The sequence below is a fragment of the Pelophylax lessonae genome, assembly GCF_965119305.1.
Source record: "Pelophylax lessonae genome assembly, chromosome: 1".
Lineage (NCBI taxonomy): Eukaryota > Metazoa > Chordata > Amphibia > Anura > Ranidae > Pelophylax > Pelophylax lessonae.
This window is the reverse complement of record NC_138768.1, coordinates 86,355,217-86,379,897: the sequence shown is the minus strand read 5'-3', so window position 1 is coordinate 86,379,897 and position 24,681 is coordinate 86,355,217. Positions and strand designations below refer to the sequence as shown.

Sequence of the window (24,681 nt, the reverse complement as noted above, 5' to 3'; positions counted from 1 at the left end):
CTCAACAACATTGTCCCTTACTTGTTTGGAGAATTCCTTGGTCTTCATGGCCGTGTTTGATTAGTGGTGCCTCTTGCTAAGAGCCGGTTCACACTACTCCGACTTGGGACACGACTTGTGTACCCTCAAGTCGCCCCAAGTCTCTTGTCATCACAAATTCAATGTAAATAAATGAACCCCTTATAGTAGTGCTCTTTTTGTATTATAAAGAGCTCATTTTAGTTTTTTTTTAACCCCATTATAACAGGCGATACAAAAAAAATAAAGCATGCAGCTGCTACTGGGTAACACCTATGTGTTTTTTGGTGCTTTTTGCAAAAACGCACTACAGTTTATTTACTATGGTTTCCTATGGGACATGTTCACATCTATGCTTTTTTCAGCCGCTGCGTATTTGGAAAGGGTCAACTTTTTTTGGGTTCAATATACTTCAATGGAGAAGCTGCAGAAAAGAATGTAGTGCATTATTGCTGTGATTTGTGTTTTTAATCGCCCCAACAACAAATTGGCCAAACAATAAAAGACATAAAAATGCAAAACTCAAATCGCAGGAATTTGCGTATGCAAAAAAGCAAAACGCACAGCAAAAAGCACTGCAGAAACAGATCAAAAGCAAACTGCATAGGTGTGAACTGAGCCTTATGCTGGACATACACATCCATTTTCAGATGAGAATATTAATACGAAAAATCTTTGTACATTCGTTGAATGAAAGAAATTTCACTTGCTTTTAACATTCAGTTGTAAAATGAATGTAATTTCTGAACGAAAACTACACTGTCTGAAAATTCCTTTGACTAAGAAGTTTTCTATTCTGCTCCTAATTTTTCCGTTACTGTGGTCGAAAGCGAACATAGATTTGAACCCACTAATAATAGAAAAATCGAACAAATGTTCTTAAAATGAAATTTTTTGAAGGAAGACATTGTTTTTGTATGGCCAGCATAAGTGACAGCAGACGCAGGGAGCTTTTATCAAGCCACCTACCTATGACAAGGGAGTCCGTCATACATCATATGTTACACTTGTCTAAAAATCGGCAAAAATTAATTTAATATTTTTTTCTTTAAATAAAAAAATTGATGTCCGAGTCTGATGATATTTACCAGATTCAACTGGCAGAATATTAAATACTGTATATATCTCATCGGTCTGTTATTCTCAGAATGGATTACAGATTTTGCTCCCTAACCATATAGTTGGTTATTTATATTTACCACTGTATATAGATATTTAAGAATAAATGGTCTTTTCCTTAAACTTTACATATTCACTAAATTATACACCACACTTTAAGGTTATTATCCGATTAATCAAAACAATAAATCGGCCAACTAATTGATTATGAAAATAATCGTTAGTTGTAACCCTAAGGCCCCTTTCACAGGGGCGCACCGCCCGACGGAGTCCATTCTGCTCAGCAGGGGATCGATCTGCCGATCCCCGCTGAGCAGGCGGACGACAACTCCGTCTCCACTCTGTGTGCGGAGACAGAGCTGTCAGATGCCCGCTGTCCTCTATGGGGAGATCGGATGAGAATGGACCGCCTGTCCGTTCTCCTCCAATCCAATCCTCCAGATGAAAATAGAGTTTCCATCTGTCCGGATTTCACGGACAGGATCGGATCGGATAGCAGCAGGTGTCAGCGGAGATGTCTCCGCTGACACCTGCTGCCCCATAGGGATGCATAGGGCATCCGATCAGATCCGCCTGAAAAACTGACAGGCAGATCGGATCGCCAATGTGAAAGGGGCCTAAGAGTCCATTAACACTGCCGCGACTTGTGAGGCGACTTGTGTGCCCTCAAGTCTCCCCAAGTCGCTTGACATAACAAAAGCAATGTTAATCAATGAATGCCGTCTTAATTGGCACTACTTAAGTCACTCCGACTTCTGAAAAGGGTCCTGTACTACTTTGAGGTGACTTGTATCCGACTTGTCCAATAGACTTCAATGGGAGTGGCCTCCTTATCTTATTTGAAGCGACTTGTGATCCGACTTTCCATTAAAATGGTCCAGAACCAGAAAAAAAAGATAATTTTTCTTAGAATTTTTAGTAGCACAGGCATAGGGCTCCTCTCCACCTGGGCGTTTTTGTTGCAGGCATTTATCGGGCATTTTTTGAGGCAGAAATGACTTTTTTTAGATTTAGTGTCTGGGGGGGTCTAAAACGTGTACCTGTGAAGTTTCAGCTCTGTAGCATGTCCAGAACCAGAAAAAAAGATCATTTTTCTTAGAATTTTTAGTAGCACAGGCATATGGCTTCTCTCCACCTGGGCGTTTTTGTTGCAGGCATTTATCGGGCATTTTTTGGGCGTCTTTGGAGGCAGGCATGCCTCCAAAGATGCCCAAAAAATGCCCGATAAATGCCAGCAACAAAAACGCCCAGGTGGAGAGAAGCCACTACACTGCTCTATTAATAATTATAACAAAAATGATCTTTTTTTCCTGGTTCTGGGCATGCTACAGAAATCTTTTTTTTTTTTTCAATAATTTTTTCAATAATTGGCTCTCTATCAAAAACGACAATTTTTAAGAACTTTTTTTTGTGTGATTGAGCATGACCCAGAGCCATCATATTCTGATTGGCCAAATACAAAGTCGTACAAAGTCGTCTATCATACAAGTCACGCTGAATACGCGCTGAAGTCGTGCTGAAGTCACGCTAAAAGTCGTGCTAACAAGTCGCCCCTTATGAGGCGACTTAAGAGGTTGCGGCAGTGTGAACCGGCTCTAAAGGCGACTCTTTAAAATATTGACACAAGTTAATTATTTTTCCAACTTGTGTTTGTTTTTAATTTTGTTTTTCTGACATGTTGGTGTTAGAGCCGGTTCACATAGGCGCGACCAGACTTTCCGGGGCGACCTGCGACCTCGAGCAGCATGCACGGAGTTCAGATCATTGAAGTCAATGCAGCTCGCCCCAAAGTAGCACAGGACCCTTTTTCCAATTCGGAGCGACTTGTGTCGCTCCTATTAGAACGGGTCCTGTGCTAATCTATTACAGGCGACCCAGGACTACTTGTCAGGTGACCAGGTCGTCTGACAAGTCGCCCCAGTGTGAACGGGGTCTTATAGCTTTCACTTGGATGTTATAAGTTGCACTGAGTAAATACAGCTGGATAAAACAAAAACGGTGTCCGTCTTCATTTCTGGCTACAAAATGTGATTTTAATGGGGGGGGGGGGGGTTCTTTTCTATACCTGATGTATATACAGGATACAATGCTTGTTTAGTTTACAGAAAATACTTCCCTTACTACATGGTCCTGCAGGCTTTTTCAGCAATGGTTCTTGTAGTGGACATCAGCCCCCTGAATGTATTCCCCTTCCCCAGTCATGTCACCTCTCCTCTGACATTATCATGTAAAATCCAGGACCAGCAGCCACCAGTGATACCATCATCACCAGGGATTCTGCATTGTCTGTGATGTGGAAGTCCTGTCCACATCCTGGGGAGGGAGAGAAGAAACAGAGTGCCAGCTGCCATAGAACCATGGAGTAAAGTAAGTATTCCTCTCTATCAAAGCCTCTTGAAACTAAAACAAGCATTTTAGGAGGGGGCACCTACATTTATAGACCAATTCAGCTTAAAAAACCTTATGGTGGTATATAGCACTTTTGCGTGTTTTTTTTTTTTTTTCTTTATTATGGTCAAGATGAAAAACGTTATTGTAAAACTATTTTAATTCAGGTAAAAAAATCAAATACTGCATATGAATGTCTTGCACTTCTGAATGTACTGCCAGCAGGTGGACCCTTAGACACCTTTTCACGTTTTTCTTAGGCTATCCTTATCTACTCTGATGAAAAAGCTTGTTGCTTACAGAACACAAAAGTTCACGCTGAGATTTACATACAGAAACGAATGAATGAATGAATGAATGAATGAATGAGAGTAGTGCTTCTTCCTCTCTACGACTCTTTTCCAGTGGAGTGAGGAAATGTTCTAGCATCTGACCAGGTTGTCATGTCCTGATGACAACTGTACCACATATTTCTTGCATTGGTGTCACATAGACAGGAAGTGAGAGAAAAGCTCCCTGATGGGGTAAAAAAAAAAAAAAAAAGTTAAATAAAAAAATGACAAACTTTGAAGCTGAACTTCAGGATGGAAAACAATTCCCTTGCAGTGGGTCTTCCACACACTGCAAGGGTTTATATGCCCCCATTAGCTCTGGGATAGAGGAAAACTTACCGTTAGTTTGCCGGTAACGGCTTTTCTACTGAGCCTTCCAGGACGGCCCAACATGAGATGATAGGCTCCTCCCCACAGGAAACACAATCAATTAACAGTTGTTATAAGGCCCCACCCTTCCCTCTGTCCCTCAGTTGTAAAAAAGTATCTTCCACAACCATTTTCGAGGGAAGTGTTCCAAACATTCTATAGGTACTTACCACCTAAGTTTACTCTTACTTGCACCCTTTTAACAGGGCGGGTAGGCTGGCCGTCCTGGAAGGCTCAGTAGAAAAGCCGTTACCGGTAAACTAACGGTAAGTTTTCTCTCCTCGCCTTCCAGGACGGCCCAACATGAGAGGATACTAGATTACCCATAGGCCTACTTTAGGGTGGGACCACTGCCTGTAAGACCTTCCAGCCAAAGGCTAGGTCTAGTTGAGACAGTTCTTCTACACGGTAATTCTTCAGAGCCTTGCTATGTCTGGACCAGGTGGCCGTATTGCGGATCTGTTCTCCAGATGCTCCAGCTTTTTCGGCCCAGGATGTTTTTAGGGCTTCTTGTCGAATGTGCTTTTAGCTTGCTAATGCCGGAGCACCTGAAACTTCATAAGCCATGTTAATGGCTTATCCAAACCACCCAGGGACTGAAAGCTTTTAGGCCCGCAGTCCTATTGGTCCAGGGTAGAGGGTCAGCGGTTGATTGGATCTCCCAAATCCCCTGGTCCTCCATAATTAATTGAGGAGGCGGCTCCTCACATCTAATCCGTGAAATTCCATTTATCTTGCATTCTTAGGGTTACCACCCAAGCATGGTAAAAATCTTACTTGCTTCCTGTAAAGGAAGAGGTTACCTTGGGCAGGTGATATATGTACAAATAATATCACACGTATAGAAGATTACCGATTGTGCGTTACTGACCCACTACCCCAGAGAAAAAAAAGGATGTAGACATACATGCGTATATCTGAGGCGCCGCTAGATAGACTAGATCAGGCAGGACTAGGGCTGAACGATAGTCGATATGATATCGACTATCGTACTGTGGCCGTAGGCGATATTCATATCACCGAGGTCACGATATTTGCATAGGCAGGGGGAGGGACTCGGAGGAGGACTCGCAGACTTCCGTGTTAGGCAGGGACTCGGAGGAGAACTCACACATCCAATCCACTGCAGGCTGCAGCCCGCCCCACACGTTCAGTGAGTCTCACTCTCCGCCCTAGTTTTTTCAATGGCACATTCAGGCAACCAATCACGCCATGAGCAGCTGCACAGCTAACCAATCACGCGTGCCTGCACACCTGATTGGTTCGCTGTGCCGCTACTCACGGCGTGATTGGCTCCCTGAATGTGCCATTGAGAAAACTAGGGCGGAGAGTGAGACTCACTGAACGTGTGGGGCGGGCTGCAGCCTGCACGAGTGAGTAATGTAATGTATGCGGCTGTGCTCCTTTCTAATCCACCGCTCCAGCCTCCTACCACCACTGCCAGTAGCAGTATATATGTGAAATACAATAAATAATCTATATTGACATGGTGTGTATACAAAAAGGGAAAAGTAGATGTATGTATATGTAGAGGAAAATAAATTATTAATAATTCAGAGGTGATTTATATATTTATATATTAATAATTTATTTTCCTCTACATATACATACATACATACATACATACATCTACTTTTCCCTTTTTGTATACACACCATGTCAATATAGATTATTTATTGTATTTCACATATATACTGGCAGCACCAATCACTTCCTCTTCCTTTTTATAATCTATTATATAACCCCTTCCAGGGTTATATTCTGAAGTGGGCTGCAGCCAACCTCCTTTAAATTTCTCCATATAAAGGACGGGTCCCACAATATCGCAATATATATAGTTGGAAAAAAAATATCGCAATATATTTTTTTTCCAATATCGTGCAGGCCTAGGCAGGACACAACATTAACTTCATAAGTCCATATAAGGACAGAAAGGACACCAACTCCCATGTTGCGTATTGCCGATACCTGACCAGGTACCTTCATATAACCAACATACCAGAAGGAATACAAACTTAAGTTTTCTCATTTCTGATGAACAACAAGGTATAGTTATATGTCCGAACACCACTATACATCCACGTCGTGGATTTTTTGATAGTCAACAGGGTACCCAGGACACTAGCCATGTCCCTGTTGTGCGTTTATACTTGGCCACCAGATGTAGTCATATGGTGGCAAAACACTGTTAACAACAAAGTTGTATATATCAGATTAGCAACCAGGTACAGCTTGACTATCCATATTTGAATGGTGTGCGATTTGCATGGTAACATGGTATAGGCATGTACTAGGCAGGCAACAAAAGTTACAACAAAATTTGCAATATTGTGTCTTTTATGCCGTGCATTTCTAAATGGTCACATGGTATAGCCGTGTGACTGAAATGTTACCATAAACCTCCAGAGTTTATGTACTGTCCGAAATGATACTTTGAAAAGCCACTTCCAAACATACGGTTACGTATTTCTGAATAGTAATCAAGTACTGCCGTGTCGCCGAGGTTACTAACAATCGCTTTAAAGTCGCTCCTTTTTTTGTAGCAGTTATAGTAGACCTGACTCTGGCCCTTGTGCATTTCTGACTTAATAGTCAGGTTACCACCAAGTAACCAACAGAAATGTTGATACCAACAATGTAGTGCATTTCTGATATGCTGAAGAAAAAAAAAAAGGTGTAATAGGTTTTAACCGCAGACATCCCCAATTTTCCATGTGGAGCATTTTTAGTAGAAAAGATACCATATAGTCGAACTAGACAGACAAAAAGACAGAACCAAGGCTGCGTGTTTTTGATAGTCGACCACAAAACACTTCAAAGACACCAATGAGCTTTCGCATTGTAAGCCACCAAACCATGCAAAAAGTCAAGTTTTTTTTTTTTTTTTGCGTGTGAGATCTTAACGAGCACAGGTCTGGAGATCAATTACTTCAGTCTCTTCACATGAAGAAAGGATGGACATAACCTTTTGTTTGAAGGCAATCAGCCCCTTAAGAGACTGGACAAACCACCATATATATAGCGGTTTGTACAGAGATTTTTGTACTTAATAATTTATCAACTAGAGTTACAGACAGTAATGCATCTAGTTTGACCCAGGATGGGTAGTAGGTCAAACACTAGGGGTCCCACCCCTTAAGTTTTGTTCTACTGGTGCGACTTGTCATGCGACCTTCCCTGGTCCTGTGCGACTTAAGGCTGCAGCAACTCTTAACAATAAAAGGTGCCTGCACCAGCCTGACATGCCCTCTAGTCAGAAACTGCAATATTAGATCAAAAAATTGCATACATAAAAAGGCGTATCCAAGTCGCACTGCCAGTCGCATGACTTTTGGCTTAGTACCAGTGTAAATGTAGCCTTACACACCAAAGCCAAGTCTGTTTTTAATCCCTTAGGAAGGAGTAGCTTGCTTAGTGGTAGCAGTAGCCTATAAGAATTCTAAGGCTGGATACACACAATACAACCCTCTCTGTTAAGCCCCGTACACACGTACCGATGGTCGGCTTACAAATGTTCCTCTTTTCTCCCCGGGATGTCGGTGTCTGCTGAAAAGTGCAAAGACAGCACAAGGACAGCACAAGAATTTTGTCCGCCGACTGCAGAAGTGATGTCATGTAATGGTTAACTTTCCCTGTGTTTTCTATTTTCTGAGCATGCCCAGTCTTGCAAATCTGCGGTCTGTCGGCCGAATTGTGTACTGACAGGCGAACAATCGTCCGTTCTGGTGTCGGCATACAAATATTTTCATGTTTGCACGAAAGACTTTTGTCCGCGGATTGTGCGCAGACATCTGTCGGAGGCACCATACTAACACGCGTACAATCGGCAGATCCTTCGTCCACCGACGTTTGTATGCCGACGATCGGTACGTGTGTACGGGCCTTTAGATTACTTTCAGATTTATCTTCTCCATGCAGTGCAAGGATTTGCCTGACTGCATACAAACCGAAAGAGTCCATACAGTGCCACACCCTTCTCAGAGTTAAAAACCTCACAGCACTTTCTGATTAAGGTGTACGTTTAGTAACCGGTGTTAAATGGGTGTTAAGTGGTGTTAGGCTTTATCACAGAGAATCAAGGTGATAATTTCCTAAGACGTGTTTAGTAAACCGTGTTAACTAAGGTAGGAACCAAATATCACATCTCTTCACCATACAGTGTTGTCTCTGTGATAACAACAGTGTTAGTATAGGAATGTACCTGTTTAGTAACCCGTGTTAGCTCAGAAGAGTCCTAAAACCAGTGTAAACTTGGTGTTAAATCTCCTGAATTTAACACCTAGTCAGACCAGGTGTTAACCACTTAAGCCCCAGCCCTATTTCGGACACTTTGTTTACAAGTTAAAACCAGTATTTTTTCCTAGAAAACTACTTAGAACCCCCAAACATATATATTTTTTTAGCAAAGACTCTGGAGAATAAATTGTCGGTCATTGCAAAATTTTTTGTCACGCGGTATTTGCGCAGCGGTCTTTAAAACGCCATTTTTTTGGAAACAATTTGAAAAATCACATTTCACTGCATTTAAAAAATACTAAACAGTAAAGTTAGCCCATTTTTTTTGTATATTTTGAAAGATGATGTCACGCCGAGTAAATAGATACCCAACATGTTACGGTTTAAAATTGCGCCCCCCCGTGGGATGGCGACAAACTACGGTCAATAGAGATCTCAATCTGCGACGCTTTAAATGTATTTAACGGTTACCAGTTTAGAGTGTAGCTCTTATTTTTAAATTATTGCCCACACTCTGGCGATCGCGGCAATACCTCACATGTGGGGTTTGAACAGCGATTTCATTCGCGGCTCGACTTGCGTATACGTTTTCTTTTTGTGCGCCAGCTAACGGTGACGGGGGCGGCTAAATTTTTTTTTTTTTTCTATTTTTTTTTATTTATTTTTTTAACTTTATTACACGTTTTTTGAAAAAAAAAAAATCTGATCACTTTTATTGCTGTCACAAGCAATGTAAACATCCCTTGTGACACCAATATGTAGTGACAGGTACACTTTATGGAGGGATCGAGGGTCTAAAAGACCCTAGACCCCTCCACTACACTTCCCTGTATGCAAAACGCCAAAAACTGCATTTTTGCATACAGCCGTTTTTCAAATATGCTGCCTTTTGCAGCACAGGAACCCGGAAGTGACGTCATGGACGCCGCCTCCGGGTTACGTCATCGGAGACCCGATCGATGCCGTTTCCGGCATTCATCGGGACTCCATCCAGCCGGCGGACTGCCGGCTGGGTGCTCGGGGCTCCCGGTGGGACGGGAGCCCCGAGCAAAGCCACGGAAGGCGGCGGGAGGGGGGGGGGGACGTCCCCTCCCGCCCCCCCGGGTAACGATCGAGCGGCTCCCGAGTCGTTACCGACGGAAAGCCGACCGTCGGCTTCAAACCACGGTACTAGCTAGAGGCATCATCCCGGTATAACCCCGCAAAGTTTACCGACGTACCAGTACGTTAGAATGCGGCAAGTGGTTAAGGCCTTTTTTTTCAGTGTAGAAGAGGAATTTCCCTGCTCATTGTGGTCAGTAAGTGCTTCAGGACAACACTATTGTAGACTGCCGGGTATGTGTTAATCTAGAACCCTGTGTCTGCAGCACTCACATATCATGCATATATAATGGCAGAGCAGAGGGGACATCTGTGCTGAGAAAGGAGAGCAGTAGACCTCAATGACAGAGAGGTGCATATTTCTTACTGCATGAGACCACTATCTTAAGCCAGTCATACATGGACGGAAATTTGGCTGGTTCAGCACGGACCAACTGAAATTCCATCAATGTATGGGCAGGCTGGTTGTACAGAAGTTGAGTGGTAGATGGACTTCTGTACAACCAGCCTGTCGGGGTTTTCCCCGATCAATTAGTGCTGCCAGCTATAGCCTGCAGTACTGATCAGTATTCTGACAGAGGGGAAGTATCCCTGTGGTCAGACCACAATAGCTCAGTGGAAATGATTCCCCTGTCCACATAAATGGAATGTGCGAATCAAGTCATTTTTTTGTTTAACTTGGTGGTTGAAAAAAAATATATATATTAATGTATGCCTTAGTATGTCTGATGCTTGGCAGCTGACACGTAGGATTGATATGTACTTTTTCTAAGGGCCGATTCACACCACGCCAGCACATGAATCACACAGAAATGCACTGTGCGATCAGACGGCATGCAAAATGCATTCCATTTGTGATTTGCAGTGGGTGTCAATAAAAAGGTAATGACACCCCAAATGCAGGTTGGAAATGCAGTGTGTTTGCCCGCACTGGATCGCATAGTACTTTTGTACCATGCGATCTGGTTACAGTGCGGTTTAAAAAGTAGTGCATGCACTACTTTTGGTGCAGCGTAGTGCGATTTTAGCCCATTTAAGGCCGGTTCATACTATGCCTACACATGCATCGCACAGAAATGAGCTGTGCATTCCTGTGCGATTTACATGTGGTTCTATGCAGTGCGATTTCAGCCAATTTGTTTTGAATGGGCTAAAAAAAAAAAAAAAAAAAAAAAAAATCACACCATGCTGCACCAAATGTCACTACTTTTTAAACTGCACTGTAATCAGATCTTTTGTACCATGCAGTCCAGTGTGGGCGGGTGTGGGAAAATGCAATGCGTTTGCAACCTGCATTTGGGGTGTCATTAACTTTCTATTGACACCCACTGCAAATCGCAAATGGAGTACATTTTGCATGCAGTCTTAATCGCATAGGAATGCACAGAATATTTCTGTGCGATTCATGTGTGGGCATCGTGTGAACCAGCCCTAAAAGAGAAAAAAATAATGTGTCTGGAAATGAATGCAGTTAGCTAAGGTGAGAGGGGTGGCAGGGTAATATTAAAAAAGATCTTTATTATTTTAATAAAAGGCGTGTATATGTTTTTTTATTGGCTATATTTTAATCCCATTACTCAGTTCTAAGGATTAACTTATGATCCTTTAGGATGGAGGATGGTGGAGGAATAGTAGTTTAAAAAAAAAATTCAAGTTAGACTTACCGGTAACTTGTTTTCCAATAGTCTTTCAGGACAGCACCTTAGAGAGATGGCTCCTCCCTCTCCTCATCAGGAAACACCCCATCCACCAGATTTTAAAAGGAGGCTTCTCCCACCATTCATCAGTTTGTAGAAGAGTACCTCCGGCCCATGCTGGAACACATAAACAGATATGGTTAATCACAGCAATACATTTTATACAATAGGGCGGGATCCTCCTGCTGTCCTGAAAGACTATTGGAAAACAAGTTACCGGTAAGTCTAACTTGAATTTTCCCTAAAACGTCTTTCAGGACAGCACCTTATAGAGGATTATCGAGACTTACTCAATTTAGGGAGGGACCACAGCTTGCAGGACCTTTCTGCCAAAAGCCTGATCTTCAGCTGCCAAAAGGTCCAACCTATAGTGTCTTGCAAATGTAAAGTAGCTTGACCACGTAGCCCCTTTGCAGATCTGATCTGGAGTGGCACCAGCTTTCTCTGCCCATGTAGTGGCTAGCGCTCTAGTAGAGTGAGCTCTGATCCCCTGTGGGGGAGACAATTTCATTTGGGAGTAAGCCTCTGAAATAGCGGATCTGAGCCATCTGGCTATTGATCCTTTTGATGCCTGGCGACCTTTTTTGTTGCCAGAGAAAAGAACAAAAAGAGAGTTTGATGATCTAAACTCTTTAGTAACCTCCAAGTAGTGTATAAGAACCCTTCTTACATCTAGGTAGTGAAAGCTTTTCTCCTTATCTCCTGATGGATTAGGACAGAAGGTAGGTAACAATTTCTTGTGAGCGGTTTCTCGTTGAAGCTACTTTTGGGAGAAACCCTGGATCCGTCTTGAGAATTATCCTATCTGGATATATGGACAAGAAAGGTTCGATAGCTGATAAAGCATGTAATTCACTGATTCTTCTTGCTGATGTTATTGCCACCAAGAAGACTGTCTTGAGGGTAAGGTTTTTTAGTGTAACCGTTTCTAGTGGTTCAAAAGGTTCCTTTGTGAAGGCCTGAAGGACCACCGACAAGTCCCATTTGGGGAAGCTTCTAATAGGCACTGGTCTGGAGCGGGTAAGGGCCCTGAAGAATCTGATGATTAAAGATTCTGAAGAAATGGGCCTTTCCAAGAATACCCCCAGGGCTGTAACTTGTACCTTGAGGGTACTTACTGCCAAACCTTTTTCTGCGCCCTCCTGTAGGAACTCCAAAATTGAAGTAATACTGTCCAATTTTTGATCTTTCGATTCACACCAGGTATTATATGTCCTCCAAACTTTTGCATATATATTCCTTGTGACTTTTTTCCTACTGGAAAGTAGAGTAGCAATTAATGCATCTGAAAATCCTTTCCTTTTCAGCAGTTGCTCCTCAGATACCAGGCGGTGAGCTTTAGCTTTTCCACTTCTGGATGATAGACTGGACCTTTAAGCAGTAGGTCTTGACGAAGAGGGAGCTGAAAAGCAGGTTTGACTGATAGTTGAAGGACAGTCGAAAACCAAACCCTTTTGGGCCAATAAGGAGTGATCAGGATCACTGAGGCTCTTTCCGTTTGGATTTTTCTCAATACCAACGGAATGAGCTGGAAGGGGGGGGAAGGCATACCCCAACCTGAACCTCCAGGGATGTGCCAGGGAATCTACTCCCAGAGAGTTTTCGTTTCTGTGGAGTGAGAAGTAAAGTGGAAGTTTTGCGTTTTCTTTCGTTGCAAACAGATCCACCTCTGGCTTTCCCCAAGTCTTGGTTATCAACATAAAGACTTCTGGGTTTAAGCTCCATTCTGCTTCTCGGATCTTCTGCCTGCTTAAATAATCCGCCACACTGTTTAGTGTACCTTTTAGGTGGATTGCTGACAAGGAATGTAACTGCCTTTCCGCCCATTGCAGAATTTCCGTTGCCAACAGCTGTAGGGGTTTGCTTCTTGTGCCCCCTTGCTTGTTTAGATATGCCACCGTAGTGGCATTGTCTGAAAGGACTTGAACATGAGTCCCCTGAAGATTTTGAGAGAAGGCAGCTAGAGCTAGGCCGACTGCCTTTAACTCCTTCCAATTTGAGGATTTCCTTGTCTCGGTCTGAGACCAAACCCCCTGTGCCAGGTTTTGGTTCCAGTGGGCTCCCCACCCCCAACTGCTGGCATCCGTTTTTAACCTCTGGTCTGCTGGGAAGCACCAGGCCAAACCCTGGGACAAGGTTATCTGATTTCTCCACCCCCAAAGGGACCTCTTGACCTTGGTGGGGATTTTTACCTTTAAGTCCAAAGTCTCTGGATTGTGATCCCAGATTCTGAGGAGGAAATATTGGAGTGGCCGAAAATGCAGCCTTGCCCATTGGACAGCTGGAATTGATGCAGTCAGGTTTCCAAGGACTGACATGATCTCTCTGATCGACCACCACTGATTTGTTTGTAGTCTTGCTACCAAATTCTGTATTTTGACCTGTTTGTCTTCTGGTAGGAAGATTCTTTGTTCCACAGAGCATAACTGAAACCCTAGGAACTGAACCCGCTGAGCCGGTGTGAGATTCGATTTCTTGATGTTCACTATCCATCCCAGAGCTTCTAGATGACCTCTTGCCTTGTGCAGGTCCTCTTGAAGTTTTTCCTTTGATGGGGCAAAGAAAAGCAGGTCGTCCAGGTAAGGCACTACAGAGATTCCCTGAAGGCGGAGGGGAGCTAAACACTCTGCCATTACCTTCGTAAAGATACGAGGGGATGATGATAGCCCGAAAGGGAGTGCTTTGAATTGGATATGGAGCATTTCCTTTCCCAGATTTACTGCCAACCTTAGAAATCTCTGTGAGCGAGGGGCAATAGGGATATGCAGGTAAGCATCCCTTAAGTCGATTGATGCCATGAAGCATCCTTTTGTTAACAGGGTTCTGACTGTAAGAATTGAGTCCATTCGAAACTTTTTGTACAGAACTGACCTGTTTAATGGTTTCAGATTCAGTATAAGATGAAAATCCCCCGATGGTTTCTTTATCAAAAATATGTGGGAATAGAATCCCTGATGTTGTTCCTCCACTGGAACTGGACAGACAACTCCCTGTCGCCTCAGGTCCTTTAACAGGTCCATCATAGCCAGGGCTTTTTCTGCATCTCTTGGGAGGTTTGTGACAAAGAACCTTTCGGGTGGCGTCTCTGAAAACTCTATGTTGTAGCCTTGGGACAGCATATCCAGAATGTATTGATTTTCTGTTATGGCTGCCCAATAGGGGAGGAATTCCCTCAATCTTCCTCCCACCGGCAATGTCTTGTCATTGTGTTTTGTTGGTTGACACAGGAGGATGGAAGAGAACACCTCCTTTCCCTTTGGGTTTTTGTGTCGACCAGTTTCTTCTCTTCTCCTGGGGTCTGCTATTTTGCTGAGCTTTTTGAGGTCGAAAAAGCTTCTTTGCTGCCTGTTTCTTCTTCACAGGAAAAGACTTCTTTTTGTCTGCTGTTCTATCTAGAACAGAGTCTAGCCCAGGCCCGAATAGTAGATCCCCTTGAAAAGGAAGTCCACACAGCTTATTTTTAGAAGCCGTATCCCCAGGCCATGTCTTTAACCAAAGAGCCCTTCTGGCTGAGTTGGATAAAGCTGCAGATCTTGCTGTCATCTTCACTGACTCTGCTGAAGCATCAGCAATGAAGGCTATGGCCGTGGAGAGCGTGGAGAAGGAATCCAAAATTTCCTGTTTAGGTGAGTCTGCTGTGATGTGTGCTTTTAGCTGGCTAAGCCAGTATTCCAGATTCCTGGACACACAGGTTACTGCCATGGCAGGCTTCAGACTCCCCATGATGGATTGCCAGGATCTCTTAAGTTGCTGGTCCATCTTCTTATCCATGGGATCCCTCAGGACTCCCATGTCTTCAAATGCTAGGTCTGTCGACCTAGAAACCTGGGAGAAGGCTGCATCAATCTTTGGCATCTTATTCCAGGGAGCTCCTGGGTCCTCATCAAAAGGAAATCGCCTTTTAAAGGCTTTAGGGAAGAAGGTTTTCTTTTCCGGATCAGCCCACTCATGTTTTATTGCATCTGAGATGGTCTGATGCACTGGGAAGATACGGCCCTTAGGCTCTTCCAAGCCTGCATACATTTTATCATGCAGGGACAGTTCCTTCTTTTCCTCCTCTAGACCCAGGGTGATGTAAACTGCCCTCAGGAGACCATCCACTTGCTCGAAGGATAGTTTGTATTTAGTGGGCCTACTTTGTGCCCCTCCCTCCTCTTCTTCCTCTGAATCCTCTTTGGAATGTGAAGGGGAATTATCTCCTTGGGTGGAAGGAACCCCTTCTGTCCCCATCGAAGGAACCAATTGTGAACCCTGAGAGGACAGTGAGGCTGATGGCTGACTCAGGGCAGGATCCTGTAGGGATGACCGAAAAGATTGGATGGTAGCATCCAATTCCTTCCTCACAGATGCGACTAGGTCGCCACAAACTGCAGATGCTTCTTCCTTTACTAGTGCATCAATACACCCCTGGCAAAGTGTCTTTTTCCAGCTTTCCGACAACTTTGCTTTGCATGAAGGACACTTTCTCTTGGAAACAATTTCAGAGCTTTTAGCCTGGAAGACATGAATGGGAAAACATACACATGCTTCTTAAGAGTCAGCCTGATTCTCAGGGTCACCAAGGTGCACAGAAAGACATTTTAAGGGAAGTCCCATGTGCCCTGACAGGCCCCCAGCCACCGGGGGGAAAGATAAAAGGGATGGAGAGAGACCCCACCGTAAGATAGGCCATATAAAGATACCCCTTACCTGGGCCTTACTGGTGCCTGTGCCTGTCCCACTCGCTGAAGAAGCTTCCATCGCTGGGCAGCGGTATCAACCGTGGCTTCGGTACCGGTTCCAGAGACCAAAGCGCACCTGCACTGGACCGGATCCGGAATAAGGCACCAGCTTGCTCCTCCCTTCTTCCTCTGCGTCCGGCGGAAATGACGCCAAATGCCCCCTGCAGAACGCTGCCCTTTCCGGGAACCTCACTTCCGGTCCGGACGAGCGTCACTCGATCCGGAGAAATGGCTGCAAATTTGAAAAAAAAAAAAGGCGGCAGCCTAAGAAAAATCGTTCCGCTCCTTCAAGATGCCTTCCCAGGGCTGTGCTCTGCGGGGTCCTGACTCAGCCTGGAGCACTGAAGAGGAAGAAGGAGCCCATGCACTGCAGTCGGTCGCGTGAATGGGAGAAGCAATCGTCTCCAAAAAAGGGTAGGTGGACGTAGGAAGCCTGGTCTCTCAGGATAGTACCTTAAGAGCCCAGCTCCCCACAGAGATGTTCCTCGGTCGGAGGAAACACAAAAACTGATGAATGGTGGGAGAAGCCTCCTTTTAAAATCTGGTGGATGGGGTGTTTCCTAATGAGGAGAGGGAGGAGCCATCTCTCTAAGGTGCTGTCCTGAAAGACGTTTTAGGGAAATAATATATGTAAATTTATACTTTAGAATATTAGTCAGGGTGTGTATAGGCTTTAACATGTGTTTATTTTTATTTTTCAACAGCTCTGAGAAACATTCAATGTTCCTTTACTGTGGATCATAGGTTTTCTCACACAGGATGTATGCTGTGCAGCTAGATAAAGCTTCCCCGCTCTCTAACACGGTGCTAACACGCTGCTAGCTAACACCGCTTATCACCGAGCTGGAGTCAACACAACACGGTTTTACCTCACAGCCGGTGTAAAAATTGGCGGTGTTAGAGCGTGTTAGGAGAACGGTGATAATAAAAGAATTAACACCGGTTACTAAACGTACACCTTAATCAGGAAGCTTTTTTGGCAAAGGTCCAGCTGCAGTCTTTGGTGTAATTAGGAACTCCCTAGGATTACCACGGCCCCAGGTTTGCTTACTGTCCTCCTGAACACATGGAAGGGGGAATCTTACATTAAACCTGAGGCCTCTTTACCAGCCAGCTTAATATCCCATCTGGGAATTTCACAAGGGAAGAGAAAACCAACACCAGATCGCTCTTCCTGCTCATATTAAGTCGGCTACATGCTCCGCTGAGGGAAGCATGGCTTTACTATCCACTGGGAAAGAGGACTCTTAGCTGAATACCCACTATTTGTGGCTAGATTTCCTCCATTTTTATCTTTCTCATGCAGTGCAAAGGCCTGCCAGATTGCATACAAACTGAAAGTGTTTATACTAAACCTGAGACCTTATCAGCTAGCTTAATATCCTATCTGGGGATTTCGCAGGGGAAGAGGAGACCACCACCAAATCGCTCTTCCTGCTCATAGTAAGCCAGCTACATGCTCCCCCATGGGGAGCATGGCTCTAGCTTAAAGCAGTTGTAAACCCTTTAAAAAAAAAAAAATAAAAAAATAAAAACTTGCAAGACAAAGGCATAATGAGCTAGTATGCATCGCGCAAGCGGCTGCATGCACTGTAAATATCTCCAAAACCGTGCTGGTTTAGGAGATATTATTTGTACCTACAGGTAAGCCTTATTATAGGCTTACCTGTAGGTAAAAGTGTCAAAAAGCGGGATACTACCGCTTTAATATCCCATCTGGGGAATTTACAGGAGAAGAGGAAACCACCACCAGATCACTCTTCCTGTTCACAGTAAATTTTTTGGCTACAGGTCCCGCTGAGGGAACATATGGGCACTTGCCAAGGATTGCTTAATGCTGGTATTAGTCCCAAACAGTCAAGGAAACACAGCAGGGGAGGAGCCTATCATCTCTCATGTTGGGCCGTCCTGGAAGGCGAGGAGAGAAAAGGTCATTAACCACTTCAATACCGGACACTTTTACCCCATTCCTGCCCAGGCCAATTTTCAGCTTTCAGCGCTGTCACACTTTGAATGACAATTGCGCGGTCATGTTACACTGTACCCATATGACATTTTTATTATTTTTTATTACACAAATAGAGCTTTCTTTTGGTGGTATTTAATGAGTTTTTTTTATTTCTTATTCAAAATTTTTTTTTTTTTTTAAATTAAAAAAAACTTTCTTATTTTCGGTCACTAAATTTTGAAAATAAGTATTTTTTCTCCTTCACTGATGTGCACCGATGAGGTGGCACTTATGGGCACTAAAGATGTGGCACTGATGAGGAGGTACTAATATGCCGCACCGATAGGTGGCACTGATGGGCAGCACAGATGAGCAGGCACTGATTGGCACTGACTGGCAGCACTATGGGCACTGATTGTGGGCACTGTTTTTTAACTTTTCTGTAATCAGTGACCTGATTACCTGTCCTAGACTGCCCTTTGAGGAGGAGCCGCTGATCGGCTCTCCTCGCCACACACTCTGACAATGTGAGGCGAGGACAGCCGATAAACGTCACTTCAGATCGGGTTTGCGCCGTGTCCTAGCAGCGCGGCACAGCCACAATCGCCGCACTGTGCGCCCTCGCGGGCATGCAAGAGAGGCCGTTCAGGGGTGCTGTCATATGACGTCTTCTCAGAACGAGAGCCGCACCGCTCCGCCGTCATTTGATGGTGGGCGGGCGGTAAGTAGTTAAAATATCGCTTCCTCGCTCCCCCCACCCACTGGTGCTCTTTTATTGGATGCTCTGGGTTGTGGGCGGGCCCTTGGTGCCCCCATGTACAATACAGGACTATTGGTTCCTGCATTGTACATGAGACCACTAGCAGGACCGGCTGAATTATGATCTATGTAAAAGGTTGTCCCCATTTGACAGAAGTCTATCACTAGATCACCATCTGTTGAACTTTTCTTCACCATGGAGGAGTCCGGCTCTCAGAATACAATGTCTCAGCAGAGAGAATTCCTCTATCTACCTTGCTTATGTGGATGAAGGAATCCATTTGGCTGAACACAACGTCTGGACAGGAGGGATTCCTCTGTCAGCACCATCTGTGTTGATGAGGGAATCGTGCAAATTTCTTTCCTGCAACCAAATTTGCACCATCTATGGCCTGCCTTATACATGGGACAGTTGTGCAACAGTTGTCCATTTTCATTGTTCAAAGCCAAAGTCGCATCCAAGTCACACCCATTCAAAGTCACACAACTTTGGAGTCGTACAAGTGTAAATAATTTCAGTTATCTATTGGTGGATACAATGTGTATGAATATACACTCACCGGCCACTTTATTAGGTACACCTTGCTAGTACCGGATTGGACCCCTTTTTTCCTTCAAAACTGCCCTCATTCTTCATGGCATAGATTCTACAAGGCGTTGGAAACATTCATCAGAGATTTTGGTCCATAGTGACATGATAGCATCACACAGTTGCTGCAGATTTGTCGGCTGCACATCCATTATGCAAATCTCCCATTCCACCAAATCCCAATGGCGCTCTATTGGATGAGATCCGGTGACTGTGGAGGCCATTGGAGTACAGTGACCTCATTGTCATGTTTAGGAAATCAGTGGTGAGATGATTTGAGCTTTGTGACATGGTGCATTGTCCTGCTGGAAGGAGCCATCAGAAGATGGGTACAATGTAGTCATAAAGGGATGGACATGGTCAGCAATAATACTCAGGTAGGCTGTGGTGTTTAAACTATGCTCAATTGGTACTAATGCCTCGTTTCCACTGAGTGGTACGGTACGGTACGGCTCGGTTCAGTGCAGTACACATTGCGTTTCCACTGCCAATAGTACCCTTTCATGATAGACGTGGTGTAGCAGGAAAGCTGTGATAGACGATTCTCTGTCAACCAATCAAAGTTCTGCAGAGTGTAGCTCCACCCAGTTGGTACGGGTCTAATGTGCTTGGTACCCCAACGAAAGGGTCCCAAAAAAGTGGTACGGTTCGGAATTAGGGTACCATTCATAATGGAAACGGCATAAATAGCGTACCGTACCGAACCGAACCAGAAAGCTCAGTGGAAACGAGCCATTAGTGTGCCAAGAAAATATCCCCCACACCATTACACCACCACCAGCCTGAACCATTGATACAAGACAGGATGGATCCATGCTTTCATGTTGATCACGCCAAATTCTGACCCTACCATCTGAACGTCACAGCTGAAATCGGGACTTATCAGACCAGGCAACGGTTTTCCAGTCATCTATTGTCCAATTTTGGTGAGCCTGTGCAAACTGTAGCCTCAGTTTCCTGTTCTCAGCATTTTCTTTCACACAACTGCCACTCACTGGATATTTTCTCTTTTCCGGACCATTCTCTGTAAACCCTGGAGATGGTTCTACGTTAAAATCCCAGTAGATCAGCAGTTTTTGAAATACTCAGACCAGCCCGTCTGACATCAACAACCATGCCACGTTCAAAGTCACTTAAATCTCCTTTTTTCCCCATTCTGATGCTCAGTTTGAACTTCAGCAAGTCCTCTTCACCACGTCTAGATGTCTAAATGCAATGAGTTTGCTGCCATGTGATTGGCTGATTAGCAATTTGTGTTACTAAGCAATTTAGCAGGTGTACCTAATAAAGTGGCCAGTGAGTGTATATATACATTGATACAATGATAGATATATAATCTTACACAGAACTTTATATTGAAGGGTGCAACGATCTGGAAAATCACAGGGCTGGATAGACAATCTTGAAGACCTTTTGACAGATAGATAATATATGGGGATCCTGGGATAGGAAGGTATGAATAGAGACACTGGGACAGGTAGGTGTATATAGAGATTATATGACAGGTAGGTGTATATGGAGACCATATGACAGCTATCGGGGGAGAAGAGCCTTGGTGAGAGAGGTAAAGAAGAACCCAAAGATCACTGTGGCTGAGCTCCAGAGATGCAGTCAGGAGATGGGAGAAAGTTGTAGAAAGTCAACCATCACTGCAGCCCTCCACCAGTCGGGGCTTTATGGCAGAGTGGCCCGACGGAAGCCTCTCCTCAGTGTAAGACACATGAAAGCCTGCATGGAGTTTGCTAAAAAACACCTGAAGGACTCCAAGATGGTGAGAAATAAGATTCTCTGGTCTGATGAGACCAAAATAGAACTTTTTGGCCTTAATTCTAAGCGGCATGTGTGGAGAAAACCAGGCACTGCTCATCACCTGTCCAATACAGTCCCAACAGTGAAGCATGGTGGTGGCAGCATCATGCTGTGGGGGTGTTTTTCAGCTGCAGGGACAGGACGACTGGTTGTAATCGAGGGAAAGATGAATGCGGCCAAGTACAGGGATATCCTGGACGAAAACCTTCTCCAGAGTGCTCTGGACCTCAGACTGGGCTGAAGGTTTACCTTCCAACAAGACAATGACCCTAAGCACACAGCTAAAATAACGAAGGAGTGGCTTCACAACAACTCCGTGACTGTTCTTGAATGGCCCAGCCAGAGCCCTGACTTAAACCCAATTGAGCATCTCTGGAGAGACCTAAAAATGGCTGTCCACCAACGTTTACCATCCAACCTGACAGAACTGGAGAGGATCTGCAAGGAGGAATGGCAGAGGATCCCCAAATCCAGGTGTGAAAGACTTGTTGCATCTTTCCCAAAAAGACTCCTGGCTGTATTAGATCAAAAGGGGGCTTCTACTAAATACTGAGCAAAGGGTCTGAATACTTAGGACCAGGTGATATTTCAGTTTTTCTTTTTTAATAAATCTGCAACAATGTCAACAATTCTGTGTTTTTCTGTCAGTATGGGGTGCTATGTGTACATTCATGAGGAAGAAGAATTAACCTAAATGATTTTAGCAAATGGCTGCAATATAACAAAGAGTGAAAAATTTAAGGGGGTCTGAATACTTTCCGTACCCACTGTACATGACAGGTAGGTGTATATGGAGATCATATTACAGGTAGGTGTATATGGAGATCATATGACAGGTAGGTGTATATGGAGATCATATGACAGGTAGGTGTATATGGAGATCATATGACAGGTAGGTGTATATGGAGATCATATGACAGGTAGGTGTATATGGAGATCATATTACAGGTAGGTGTATATGGAGATTATATGACAGGTAGGTGTATATGGAGATCATATTACAGGTAGGTGTATATGGAGATCATATTACAGGTAGGTGTATATGGAGATTATATGACAGGTAGGTGTACATGGAGATCATATGACAGGTAGGTGTATATGGAGATCATATTACAGGTAGGTGTATATGGAGATCATATTACAGGTAGGTGTATATGGAGATCATATGACAGGTAGGTGTATATGGAGATTATATGACAGGTAGGTGTATATGGAGATCATATTACAGGTAGGTGTATATGGAGATCATATGACAGGTAGGTGTATATGGAGATCATATTACAGGTAGGTGTATATGGAGATGATATGACAGGTAGGTGTATATGGAGATCATATTACAGGTAGGTGTATATGGAGATATATGATAGGTAGGTGTATATGGAGATCATATGACAGGTAGGTGTATATGGAGATCATATGACAGGTAGGTGTATATGGAGATCATATGACAGGTAGGTGTATATGGAGATCATATGACAGGTAGGTGTATATGGAGATCATATGACAGGTAGGTGTATATGGAGATCATATGACAGGTAGGTGTATATGGAGATTATATGACAGGTAGGTGTATATGGAGATCATATGACAGGTAGGTGTATATGGAGATCATATTACAGGTAGGTGTATATGGAGATCATATGACAGGTAGGTGTATATGGAGATATATGATAGGTAGGTGTATATGGAGATCATATGACAGGTAGGTGTATATGGAGATCATATTACAGGTAGGTGTATATGGAGATCATATGACAGGTAGGTGTATATGGAGATCATATGACAGGTAGGTGTATATGGAGATCATATGATAGGTAGGTGTATATGGAGATCATATGATAGGTAGGTGTATATGGAGATCATATGACAGGTAGGTGTATATGGAGATCATATGACAGGTAGGTGTATATGGAGATCATATTACAGGTAGGTGTATATGGAGATCATATGACAGGTAGGTGTATATGGAGATCATATGACAGGTAGGTGTATATGGAGATCATATTACAGGTAGGTGTATATGGAGATCATATGACAGGTAGGTGTATATGGAGATCATATTACAGGTAGGTGTATATGGAGATGATATGACAGGTAGGTGTATATGGAGATCATATTACAGGTAGGTGTATATGGAGATATATGATAGGTAGGTGTATATGGAGATATATGATAGGTAGGTGTATATGGAGATCATATGACAGGTAGGTGTATATGGAGATCATATGACAGGTAGGTGTATATGGAGATCATATTACAGGTAGGTGTATATGGAGATCATATGACAGGTAGGTGTATATGGAGATCATATGACAGGTAGGTGTATATGGAGATCATATGACAGGTAGGTGTATATGGAGATCATATGACAGGTAGGTGTATATGGAGATCATATTACAGGTAGGTGTATATGGAGATTATATGACAGGTAGGTGTATATGGAGATCATATGACAGGTAGGTGTATATGGAGATCATATTACAGGTAGGTGTATATGGAGATCATATGACAGGTAGGTGTATATGGAGATCATATGATAGGTAGGTGTATATGGAGATCATATGATAGGTAGGTGTATATGGAGATCATATGATAGGTAGGTGTATATGGAGATTATATTACAGGTAGGTGTATATGAAGATCATATGATAGGTAGGTGTATATGGAGATTATATGATAGGTAGGTGTATATGGAGATTATATGACAGGTAGGTGTATATGGAGATCATATGATAGGTAGGTGTATATGGAGATCATATGATAGGTAGGTGTATATGGAGATTATATGATAGGTAGGTGTATATGGAGATTATATGACAGGTAGGTGTATATGGAGACCCCCCCATAGGATACCAGTACATGGATGTGACTTGTCCTCCTTGAAGTGTCCCCCCAGCCCCGGATTGTCGGCCACTTACCGGCAGCATGCTGAGAGGACTGTCCGTGTCCCCGGTGGTGTCCCCCTCCGCCGCTCTCCCCCCTCTCTGTAGGTAGCGGGCTCTCAGCTGTCTGAGTCCATGAATGATGGCCGCCTCCAGTGCAGACACCGCGCTGCCTCCCTCCGCCATCCCCTCCGATCTCCCCTCCACAATCCGATCACTGCTCACCACTGACAGTCATGGCCGATCACAGCACTTCCTCATCACACACACCTTCCAGCGTCATCACACAGGGAGATTCCATGCTGGAAGACTCTCTGCTGGTCATGTGACCGGCGCCATGTAACCCGCCCCTAGCAACCCATGGCTTCCTTAGCAACTGTCAGACCCAGAGGAGAGTCCTAATGAGCAATGATGAGAACAAAACATAGTAACAATAATATTTAAAAATCATCATAAATAATAATCATATGAATAATAACTATTATTATCATTATAAAAATTACTGTTATCACCACCTTGAAATATATAAATTATCAGCGTATTTTCACCATCTGGGCAGCAGTTTGGCATAACAACAAAATGATGCACATTTGAGCACTATGATTATATCTATGATCACAATATTCTTTATTCTGAGAACACATTTTGCACATGAGAAGGTTGTACCATTCTTTTATTGGAAGATGCAGAAATTCAATGTTTGTATCTGCTGC

The 24,681-nt window shown here is 43.7% G+C and overlaps 1 protein-coding gene across 1 annotated transcript in view; it reads right to left on the bottom strand.

The window, feature by feature from the left end:
* FBXO4 (F-box protein 4) overlaps positions 1-24,263 on the bottom strand; it is a 68,438-nt gene extending 44,175 nt beyond the window's left edge. Inside the window, exon 1 of the mRNA XM_082243368.1 lies at positions 24,005-24,263. Within this exon, the coding sequence (XP_082099494.1) occupies positions 24,005-24,154 (150 nt within the window). The 5' untranslated portion in view covers positions 24,155-24,263. The remainder of the gene's footprint in view (positions 1-24,004) is intronic.
* Positions 24,264-24,681: the final 418 nt, after the last annotated feature.